We start from the raw sequence: 11,451 nt of genomic DNA on the forward strand, positions 1-11,451 counted from the left end.
GGCCGACTATTTTCTCTGAATATATCAATGATGTCGATCTTGCTGCTGGTGATTCTCTGATCCACCTCTATGCAGACGACACCATTCTGTTTACATCTGGCCCTTCTTTGGATACTGTGCTAAAAAACCTCCAAACGAGCTTCAACGCCATACAACACTCCTTCCGTGACCTCCAACTGCTTTTAAATGCAAGTAAAACTAAGTGCATGCTCTTCAACCGATTGCTGCCCGCACCCTCCCGCCCGACTAGCATCACTGCTCTGGACGGTTCTGACTTAGAATATGTGGACAACTACAAATACCTAGGTGTCTTGCTAGACTGTAAACTCTCCTTCCAGACTCACATTAAGCATTTCCAATCCAAAATTACATCTAGAATCGGCTTCCTATTTCGCAAAACAAAGCCTCCTTCACTCATGCTGCCAAACATACCCTCGTAAAATGACTATCCTACCGATCCTTGACTTCGGCGATGTCATTTACAAAATAGCCTCCAACACTCTACTCAGCAAACTGGATGTAGTCTATCACAGTGCCATCCGTTTTGTCACCAAAGCCCCATATACTACCCACCACTTCGACCTGTATGCTCTCGTTGGCAGGCCCTCACTACATATTCGTCGCCAAACCCACTGGCTCCAGGTCACCTATAAGTCTATGCTTGGTAAAGCCCTGCCTTATCTCAGCTCACTGGTCACCATAGCAACACCCACCCGTAGCACGTGCTCCAGCAGGTATATTTCATTAGTCACCCCCAAAGCCAACACTTCCTTTGGCCACCTTTCCTTCCAGTTCTCTGCTGGCAATGACTGGAACGAATTGCAAAAATCTCTGAAGCTGGAGTCTTATATCTCCCTCTCTAACTTTAAGCATCAGCTGTCAGAGCAGCTTACCGATCACTATACCTGTACACAGCCAATCTGTAAATCGCACACCTGACTACCTCATCCCCATATTATTACTTATCCTCTTGCTCCTTTGCACCCCAGTATCTCTACTTGCACATCACCATCTGCACTTCTATCATTCCAGTGTTAATGCTAAATTGTAATTATTTCGCCTCAATGGCCTTCTTTATTGCTTTACCTCCCTACTCTTCTACATTTGCACACACTGTACATAGATTTTTCTATTGTGTTATTGACTGTACATTTGTTTATGTGTAACTCTGTGTTGTTGTTTGTGTCACACTGCTTTATCTTGTCCAGGTCGCAGTTGTAAATGAGAACTTGTTCTCAACTGGCCTACCTGGTGAAATAAAAAAATGTAATAAAAATATGGGGAATGTGGAGACGGGGTCCAGTTAAAGTGCTGTAACTGTGGGGACACCCATAGTGTGGCATATGGGGGTTGTGCAGTGATGAGAAGACAGGTGGAAGTGCAGCATGTGCGGAGTGGGTGTAAAATCTCATATGCAGAAGCAGTGAAGGTAGTTCATGCAGAAACAAGGGGGCCACCTAGAAAAGCATGTATTCCAGGGCCGGTCGGGATGCAGGTTGGGGGAGAACACAAGATTGGTAGTAGACATGAGGAAGGTTGTTACAGTTGTGACAGCAGCAATCATTTGCACAGAAAAATTACAATCTAAGATTAAGAAGATATAGATCATAGTGTAGCAGGCAGTGAAGTATTTTATGATCAGTTCAGCCAGGAATCATGTATTGGTTCATTTTCATAATGGTGTTGATCCTTCAATGGAATGCCAGAAGGTTGATGGCTAATGGGCAAGCGTTCAAACAGCTTCTTGATGTGATATGTCTCCAGGAGACATGGTTTAATCCTACTCTAGATTTTGTAATAGAAGGGTATGTTGCAGTCTGTAGAGATAGTGGGGGGACTTGAGAGGCTAGAGTTGATGGCCCTTGGGAATTTAGTAGGTCAAGATAGATGGGTAATGTGGTGTGGGGATTTTAATGCTCATAGTACGCTCTGGGGAGGGTTACGGACTGATGTAAATGGACAAGTGTTGGAAAAACTACTTGATGAGAAAGGGCTTGTGAGTCTTAATGAAGGCCGGGGAACCAGGATTGACCCAATAACTAGAAATTAATCTGCTCTGGATTTTACTCTGATCTCAAGTTCAATGGCAGGTGTATGCAGTTGGGAGGTATTGGAGGACTCTACAGAGGGTAGTGATCACTATCCTACCATGTGTTCTGTAGGAATGAGGGTGGACGTTTCAGTAGGAAGTGGATTGTGGAGATGGATTTTTGAGAAAGCAGAGTGGGGTCAGTTTCAGGAGTTGAGTGAACAGGAGCTGTCTCAGGTCGATCTCAATTCAGATATAGAAACAGTGAATGATGGAGTAGAGGAGTATTAGTAGGGTCCACAAGGCAGGGGAGAAAGAGTAAACGCAGGTCCCTGGTGGACTGAGGAGTGTAGAGAAGCTGTGAAGTGTAGGAACAGGGCTTTCAGAATGTTGAAAAGGTCCCATAATTACCAGCACCTGATTCAGAATAAACAAGCACAAGCAGTATTAAGGAGGATCATTAGGACAGCTAAGAGGGAGTATTGGCACCGGTTCTGTGGAAACATAGGCAGGATCACTCATGTGGGAGAAGTACGGGGGATTATTAAGAGGATGAGTGGGGTCAGACGAGATTGGGATCTCCCTGTGCTGAAAAGTGGGGAGATTGTTGCAGTGAGAGATACTGAGAAGGCAGAGATGTTAGCCCAGGCATTTGTGAAGGTGCACAGCTCAAATAATCTGACAGAAGAGGGGCAATGTGGGAGAGTGAGGGTCAGAGGAGAACAGCCAGGGGTCGTGGATCAGAGAAAGATGGTCGGGGATACATTGAATGGCCCTTTTACTTTGGCTGAGATGAAGAGAGAATTAGCTAAAGCTGGGGTAACATCTCCTGGGAAGGATGAGATGTGTTACATCACGATGGCTCATCTCAGTGACACTGCAATGGGGAAAGAATTGGGCCTTTACAATAAGGTGTGGCAGGAACTGCCTGGAAGTTGGAAGCAGGCTGTAGTTGTGCCAATACGGAAACCAGGGAAAGACCCTACTAGTCCTTCAAGCTATAGTCTGATAGCATTGACATCTCATGTATGTACATTTATGGAAAGGATGATAACGGAAAGGCTGACTTACTTTCTGGAGAGTAGAGGACTAATTAAAATGGAGGACTCATTGCACTATCAACGCTGCAGGAGATGTAGTACTTCACCCTGTTCCAGGGTGAACAGAGCAAAGTACAGGTTGTTCTGAAATCTCAAATAATCTGATTTGTACTGAAACTCTGTGTGATTTTAAATGCAGAAAAGGTTTGACATTTTTACATCTTAACGTTTGTAGTTTATTACCTAAAATGGATCATGTCAAGATCTGGGTCACAAATAATCTTCTTTGTGTCTCTGTTAAAGGCTACCTCCAGTCATAAACAATTAGAATTTTTGGGAGAGATGCTGTTAAAGTTAAGACAACAGCTAACCTTGACATATTGGGTCAACCTACAAGGACATAAGGTTACACATCATAAGAAAAAGGTGCTCTTAGAGTGCTGGGAATATGACATCTGAATACAAGTTTCGGGTGGATAGGCATTGGCATGGGGAGGGAGTTTAGTCCCTCTATGGTTCTTCCTGCTATCCCACCTTGGTTTCTCCCTCAGCCAGTGATAGATCTAGGGTTGCTTGAGAGGGTAAGAACTGTTGAGGAAGGAGTAGATTCAGTTGTAAGTGAACATTTAAGAACACAATATTATTTTTTCTTGACTATGGCTGCGGTCCAAACACTTAAGACACACCCTATCCCCTCAGCCCTCAAATTAAGTGGACACTTCTGATGACGTATCATGACGTCTGACGAGTATACACTTGCAGGGAAAGGGGCGAGGGAGGAACAAAATATTTTTTGAATTGACCACCCTTGGCCGAAAATTCATCACTCGTTCATCCTGCGATGATTTTGTTTTCAGCCACCGGTAACTTGTGGGTGCTTTATATGCGCTACAGTCAATTATGTGTGCACGTCTACTTATTAAATACATAATTATTAATATTTAAGGTGGCAGTGACAAAAAGAGCAATGGATCATTTATGTTTACACAATGGAGTTGATGGAGGTGGTGAGAGTGGGTGGAGGTGGTGAGCCAGACAAGGTAGTCATCTGCTCTGACTCCTGTGCAGCACTGATGAGCTGCAATTAATGTCTCGGCACATACGGAATGTATTTATTGTATGAGGTTTTACAGTGCTTTTATAGGGTGAGACAGATGGGGGTATTTGTGATGTTCCTCTGTGCACCAGCTCATGTGGTGAGTAGAGGGGAATGAGGAGGTGGATGTTATCGCCAAGCAGGCTCTTAAACATACAGTTGGTGGCGGTAATGCACTTTAGTTGGTTGCCAACCGCCATAAAACATCCACAGAGGAAGTTTTCGTACGCTGCCCTGGATCACGTGACCAGGATGCTCCGGACTAAAATAACAGTGAGGGCGAAGGAAAGATTGTAGCCAAGTCTCTCACAGCAAGTATTTTAATCACCCTCTCATTCATCGAAGTTCGCTAAGGTTTGTGGATGAATTAATAGGTCAAAGGACGTCTTGGCAAAAAAGGTAAAACTATATCAAGAATCGTGTAGCAGCCTACTGAGCTTGTCAATAACTTAGCCAACGCGATGCTAGCCAGAGTGCTAGGAAGTAACATCGTCAATATTTTATGAGTAACGTTAGCTGTACTAGCAACACCTCGGAGCAGTTGGACGCTGGAATGACTGAAATAAACATTTTATGACATGGCTAGCTAGGTTGCACCTGTTATTTTTCCTGATGGTTTGTTTGCTAGTTAATTGATATTCCACGCACTGTTGATTCTAGCCAGCGAGCAAGGTTGAAGCTGTCTAGAAAGCAATAAAACAGTTGGCTAGCGTGAGCGCGATATATTAATTTGGTGGGTGCTTAGCTTTAGATATTAACCCACTGGTTCTCAGCTAGAAGCACCGCTTACCGGTGGAACCATGTGAACTACAATCCCGACGCTCTGCTTTAACGTTTAGAAACGCCAATCATCGCGTTTGATATGGTTTTGAAAACATAACTTTCATATCGGCGAGAAAGCATCTTTCAAATAAATTATATATACTTACTGTAGCAGATTTACACAGATCCATACATCTGTGTGTCGCCAGCCAACGAGCTACACTTCCTCCCCAGTTACGTGTACACACAGGTGTTGGAGCAAGCTAATTGACACAGGTGGTTGTCTGTCTTCGTAAACAAGTGCAGTAACATGGACATATGTCTGTGTGGGAACAATACCCGTAATACAGGCTTCAGGAATATCATGCACAAAATGAATTGTTCAGCTACAAATCATTTGACCAAGTTGTAAATGATTTACCTACCTACTAGACATCATGGTCATATCAGGTTGAACTTTCCTGACAAGGATGTTGCCATATGACTAAAAAGAGAAGACGTTTTACAATGAGTTGTCTAAATCTCTACTATATGTGTCAAACACAAGTTTAAATTCTTAGCCAACATTGACAAGGATGTAACCATGTCACTTTTTTTTTGCTGCAGCTGGCATTAAGGCACAACCCATACTTTCAAGCACTCACTGCTCAATATTTTGTGTAGCTGGCAATAGCCATGTTTTTTTGGGCTGAACTATAGACGGGGATGCAAACCACTCATAAAACAATGGAATCCCAGCAAAGTGAGCAGCCTAGTTTTGGATATGTCTCAAGAATTCAGCCATAGTGTCTCAAATGTGTTGACCACACTGTAAAATTGGCCCACCGACAAACATTAACTCTAAATGTATTTTATTTTATTTCCTTTTATTAATGTTGCCATCCATCCTTGTCTGCTAGTTGCCATGAGCAGTGAGCTGAACGTGCCCATGGGCTCCCCGGCCCCGGGGGGCTCAGAGCAGATGCCGGAGGGTGGAGGGATGGACTACAGGGACTGGGTGCGCCGCAGCTACCTGGAGCTGGTCACCTCCAATCACCACTCTGTACAGGCCCTGTCTTGGAGGAAGCTCTACTTGAGCCGGGCCAAGCTGAAAGCCTCCAGCCGCACCTCTGCCCTGCTCTCAGGCTTTGCTATGGTGAGTTACCCCACTATTTTCCAGGGATAATAATCCCTTCAAAGTTGTTTTCAAGATCAATTTCCCTGGCAGCCTGTATGTTGTATCACTAGAGACTGAGACATTTTTCAGATAAACCTCTCGAGGGAAAAAAAGCAAACTCACTCACTCCCAGGCTGCTATTAATAGCATGTGAACCAATCTGAAAAGTAGGAAGTTTTGAAATTTATGCTAGTAGCTATCCCGCTCACTGTGGTGGTGGACTGTGATAATGATGATGGTGATGTTGTTGTTGTGCCATGCTAGGTGGCCATGGTGGAGGTCCAGCTGGAGATGCAGTACAACTACCCGCGCATGCTCCTCATCGCCTTTAGTGTGTGCACCACGGTACTGGTGGCTGTACACTTATTTGCGTTGCTCATCAGCACCTGCATCCTGCCGCATGTGGAGGCGGTCAGCAACATCCACAACCTCAACTCAGTCAGTGAGTCACCTCACGAGCGCATGCACCACTACATTGAGCTGGCCTGGGGCTTCTCCACCGCCCTGGGCATCCTGCTCTTCCTGGCCGAGGTGGTGCTGCTCTGCTGGATCAAGTTCCTGCCCGTGGACTCTGGTGCTGCCAACCAGGTGGCGGTGGCGGCTGCCGAACTGGCACTATCTAAGGTGAACTGTAGTGGCCCCGCCGTGCCGTCCGCCGCTCCGCCAGGGCACAGCGGCTGGCAGGCGGCCTTGGCCTCCACCATCATCATGGTGCCGGTGGGGGTGATCTTTGTGGTATTCACCATCCACTTCTACCGCTCTCTGGTGAGCCACAAGACAGAGCGCCACCACCAGGAGATCGAGGAACTGCACAAGATTAAGGTGCAGCTGGATGGGTGTGAGAGAGGCCTACAGGCAGTGTGAGCTCTTTAGCTCCTCTTTCTGCTCTTCTGTCCACTCTCAATGGCATTGACAAGCACCAAAATTCCACTGAATAAGTGGGAGGATTAAGGATTTCTTCCACGCTACTAATTTATTGAGGTCAAAGGTTAGAGTATGTTTGTTTTGGAAAATAGTATCTTGTCTCTGAGCGAAGTAGGATCTGATGTATTGAGGTACATTAAAATAGGACTTCTTTTCTAATATCTTGAGGGCTATTTTGTGAGTTGTTCATTTGTGCCGTCTCTCCACAATTCATAAAGGAAGTGGTGAAAATCGAAATAAGATGTCAAACTTCACTGCATGCTTGTTCTCACAAGGCAGTGTTATTGTGGTCATGCCAGGCTATGGTTTACACAGATCACGGCAGTAAGCAGATACAGAAGCGGGTGGAAACAACAGTCCATTTACTTTTTGAAGTTGTTCATGTTGCACCAAACAGTGTAATGTTTCTCAGTAGGTGACAGTAATAGGAGCACACACAAATGCTGTGTGTAGACATGCTTTGGGGAGTATGTTCATTTAATCTGCATTATAATCCATATTTTATATAGAACTCCCTCCCAGGCCTATAAACTGTCCTTCAGTTCTTAGGCTACTCTGTGGTGTCAAAGATAGTGAATAGCTACGGTGCCTCGGCGTTAAGACTTGTAATCTCCTCATATTAGTGAAGGACTGCTTATTTATTTTAAGTTACTGTTAATTATTGTTAAAAGAAGAGACTACCTGCTCACACAGCAAATTAATATTGAAGTTACAATGTATATGCTCACCAAAGTATAGTTTAGTGAACTTCCATTGGCTTATATAACAAAACAGTATAAACATTGACAAATAATAGAATGACTACATGAAATTCATATCCACTGTTATGCATTATATTTTCTTTACGACATTGGCACAAAACATGTTTTATGTGCCAAAAAGGGCGAGGTAATTGCTCCTGTCCTATTCAAAACAACACTGACATGTTAATACCTGTCTGAACATGTTTACAATAGTATTATTGCAGCAGACCAGTGTCAAATGTCATTTGCACCATTTCTTTTTATGGAAGTGTGTCGGCTATGATTAAATTGAAGAGGGTTACTGAATATATCACTGATGCAATGAACCAGGCACGATGATCATAACTCAATGCTTATTGAATACTTTCATTCTTAACACTTTATTGGTGGGTTTGAGTGGTGAGCTATGGATGAGGAATGTAAATACAGTCAATGGTGCCAGTTCTCTTGAATAAATATTTTTTTCTCAGCTTTAAAAAAAAAAAGTGAAGTTAACATTCCAAACAAAGATTTTTCTGACCAAGAATCTCCTTTCTTTCAATGTGGTGGAAAAAGACAAAAGTGCACTTGTAGTTTAGTTCGAAAGTTAGTGTTAATACTAGAATGTCACATTGTTTTCTTCTTCAGGTCATACTTAAGTGTTGTAAATGTCCCCTCTGAAAAAAGTTTATTTGACCAAACAAAAGGATTGTATGTTGATGGGGAAACAATGCTGTCAATTTGTTCAAACCTGACTTATTTTGGATATTAACAACACATGGGGTATTGTGGTACATTTACTGCTTTCTGTGCACTATGTAGTCTATTAAAGGTTCTGTGGAATAGCATGTCTTTTCATATCTGGTTAATGAATGTTAAATAAAGACTCATCTTATTTTGTTATTTCCATGCCCTACTCTGCGTACTCGTGTCTATATTTTATGAGCTGACTATATCTTGTGAAGACCAAGGTCGTGTTTCCCTGCTAAGACGTTGCATGCATCAACCAATGGTTCCGTTCCATGTCATCAACATTGCCATTGGGCGGCAGATTGCTATAACATTTGGTTGACTTATAGTAAAGAGCTGACACACGTCAGCAACGTCTGAGCAGAGGAACACAGCCATAGTATACCAGAGTTATACAGATGATCCCATTCCCAGAAGTTAAGACAGGCCATGCCCCATCTAATTTGGCAATCTTGCCTTACATAAGATAATGTTTCTGATTAGCTGCTAACTTTCCACTTTGTTTATTCCAGAATTAATGATAATGCCCCAGACAGCTTGGATGTATTAAAGAGAATCAGACTATTTTGTTGTCTGGCTTCTCTGTAATATGCATCAATTGAAAAGTCTATCCTTCCACGTCTCAAGAGGGCCAGATGGTACACACCTGCGATATTTGGAAACAGCCAAATTGCTATTCTGATGATGTGCTACACCAAAGATGCTACCATAGTGATTGTGGTTGTCCAATCCTGGCCCTGGTTTGTTCAATTGCACAACATTTACAGCTGTGTAATCATTACACTAATTTGACATGTAATTATTGTCCCAAGTGATAGCCAATAGAACACCCCAAGCACACACTATCCAATCAAGTTAGTTTACTTAAAAGGATGGCTCACGCAACTTGTGTTTATGCATTATTTTATTACTGGAGGGACAAGTCACCAAACCACTACATCTTCTAGTTTATTACAATGCCTCTGATACATTGAAGAGGATGGGTATGTATTTTTTATTACTTTTGATCACGCTACCAGTAGTTCTTACTTCAATGGCCAAATGGTTAGATGCTACTCTTGTAAAATGTCTAGAAACTGGTTTGGTTTCTTTTTGAGTGATGTCTGTAATTAAGTTCCTCGTTTTTAACCTAATGAGTACCAACAAAATGGCATAGTATGGTCTTGTGACACTGTTGCAGCTATGATGATGAAATGAAGCATTTCCTGACTTGGTATTGACACTCAAGGGTGTTGCTGACCAAGGTGTGACTGATTTTAATCTTCTCTCTGAGCTGTTATATCCAAATGAGCTGTTTGATTTCCTGCAAATACCCAAATGTTTAATCACATCCTGTTGAGATACTGACTTGTTTTCTATTTATTAAAATCACAGGCGGGCTATTCAGGACTTGGAACCAGTTCACCAGTAACTTGGCAACCAATGGTATGTAGCCCACAAGCTGGATCCTTAGGCTGTGTTCACACTGGTAGCCCTATTATTTTTCTCACTTATTGGTCTTTCTGAAAACGTATTGGTCAAAAGGCCAGTAAGTTGGAAAAATATCATGGTTGGGCTTCTTGTGTAAAAACAGCCTAATTTTCCTGATGTCACTCTGGCCAATGGCCATGTATGCTCCATTTCAAACTGAAAATATTCCCATTAGGTTTTGGTGGCAAGCTATGTGAAGCATTTCCTGACTTGTCACTGACCAAGGTGTGATTGGTTGTAATCTTCTCTCCGAGCTGGTAAGTCTAAATGCCCTCTGTCCGTATCCTCTCCACTAATGTGGGGTGAGACTGGTGGTCCATCTTATAATTGAATTTATACAGTGGCTTTGATGGGTTGAACCCCCAACAATGCAAAGTACTTAGACCTTTTGAAAAACAGTTTGTGCTCTGCAAGGGTTCCTTGGTTGATGCAAATCTTTTTTGGCATTGGTGGCTTCTATTTGCGTAGATATGAATAACTTGCAGGAAATGGTTAACTTAACCATTCATTCCAAATGTCCAACCAGTTATCTAGTCTTGAACTGCTTTAATATGTGGTTTTCTGTTTCAGTTGAAGAGGTGCTTGATCATCTGTCAAGGTGCCTTATTATTAAGGAAATGGCCTGTGACTCTAAACAGTGGGCTGGACCCCAGCAAGATGAGTGAACTTTTTAGCTGATGTCATTTGAAATGTTTTTTTTATGGAGCTAGATGGGAGGCCCCCTTATCATATTAGAAGAACTCTCCCGCCAGACCGCAATAGATCACGTTCACATATCTGCATGGAGGTTGTGACCTGTTTCTAAATATAATACATTGCGAAGACTTCAATGAAAAGTACTTGTTTGTCCACTTATATTAGAACACATATTCTAATCTATCATGAATTAGTATTTTATTCATCAACTGGTTCATGTATCAGGACAAGCTTGATGGGGTTAACTGTCCCAGTCTTCAAATTCATCCTGGTTAAAGGGAATTCTTTATTAACCTGATTCCAGCTAGATGTAGCTCTATAGCAGTATTAACAGCCTTGTTCTTTTGACAATTTTCAGATGCCTTTGCTGTTTACTGAAGGAATCCACTGGGAACTTGCAGGCTTGAAATAGCTTTTGGCCTTTGGAGAAGATCATGTTAAAGAAGCTCTGACCAAGGCCTTGAGGCGGATGCTTAATAAAAAGCAGTGATACTAATGAGAGCAGTGAGCGGTTTTCTTTTTCTCATGGTAGTCAATTGGTAACATGCAACAAAGATGGCTCAATGTGTAAGTGGCTTTTAAATTTGGGAAAGATCATGGTCAAATTCATTGGGGATGGCTCACATCTCACAAATTAAATTTAAGGGAGTATATTGCATTGGAAGCCTAATTTGAAGAATACCTCATGTAATAAACTGGACTTGTTCTAAACAGACATTACTGCATTGAAGAGGAACTGCCCCTAAAAATCCAACTAATCCTTTTGAAAATGGTCTGTGGCATCAAACATTTTATTTTAGTGCTAA

At 42.5% G+C, this 11,451-nt stretch overlaps 1 protein-coding gene, 2 long non-coding RNA genes and 1 other non-coding gene across 6 annotated transcripts; all 4 read left to right on the forward strand.

Annotated features, from left to right (window-relative positions):
* The first annotated feature begins 4,386 nt into the window (after positions 1 to 4,386).
* Positions 4,387 to 8,645, forward strand: LOC115148786 (protein orai-2). Of its 3 annotated transcripts, none has more exons than XM_029691013.1 (3): positions 4,387 to 4,476; positions 5,827 to 6,062; positions 6,348 to 8,645. In XM_029691013.1, the coding sequence occupies exons 2-3, from the start codon at positions 5,832 to 5,834 to the stop codon at positions 6,945 to 6,947; spliced, it is 831 nt and encodes a 276-aa protein (XP_029546873.1). In that variant the 5' UTR covers positions 4,387 to 4,476; positions 5,827 to 5,831; the 3' UTR covers positions 6,948 to 8,645. The 3 variants fall into 3 exon arrangements, with proteins under 3 accessions (XP_029546873.1, XP_029546872.1, XP_029546871.1); XM_029691012.1 differs by having other exon boundaries at positions 4,392 to 4,519; XM_029691011.1 differs by having other exon boundaries at positions 4,393 to 4,564.
* A 1,007-nt stretch (positions 8,646 to 9,652) lies between these two features.
* Positions 9,653 to 10,612, forward strand: LOC115148231 (uncharacterized). Its single transcript, XR_003866607.1, has 3 exons — positions 9,653 to 9,904; positions 10,125 to 10,206; positions 10,520 to 10,612. It is a non-coding gene; the product is annotated as an uncharacterized LOC115148231 (long non-coding RNA).
* LOC115149711 (Z30 small nucleolar RNA) lies at positions 9,658 to 9,755 on the forward strand. Its single transcript, XR_003866963.1, has one exon. It is a non-coding gene; the product is annotated as a Z30 small nucleolar RNA (small nucleolar RNA).
* Positions 10,613 to 10,618: 6 nt separating the features above from the next.
* On the forward strand, positions 10,619 to 11,144 carry LOC115148232 (uncharacterized). The gene is made up of 2 exons (XR_003866608.1): positions 10,619 to 10,736; positions 11,004 to 11,144. It is a non-coding gene; the product is annotated as an uncharacterized LOC115148232 (long non-coding RNA).
* The last annotated feature ends 307 nt before the right edge of the window (positions 11,145 to 11,451 follow it).

This window comes from Salmo trutta, chromosome 15 (assembly GCF_901001165.1).
Source record: "Salmo trutta chromosome 15, fSalTru1.1, whole genome shotgun sequence".
Classification (NCBI taxonomy): domain Eukaryota; kingdom Metazoa; phylum Chordata; class Actinopteri; order Salmoniformes; family Salmonidae; genus Salmo; species Salmo trutta.

Excerpts from the sequence above, each read along its gene's own strand:
- LOC115148786 (XM_029691013.1), top strand. The coding sequence starts at position 5,832 with ATGAGCAGTGAGCTGAACGTGCCCATGGGCTCCCCGGCCCCGGGGGGC. Across the intron at positions 6,063-6,347 it reads TGCTCTCAGGCTTTGCTATG|GTGGCCATGGTGGAGGTCCA; the intron begins GTGAGTTACCCC and ends GTGCCATGCTAG.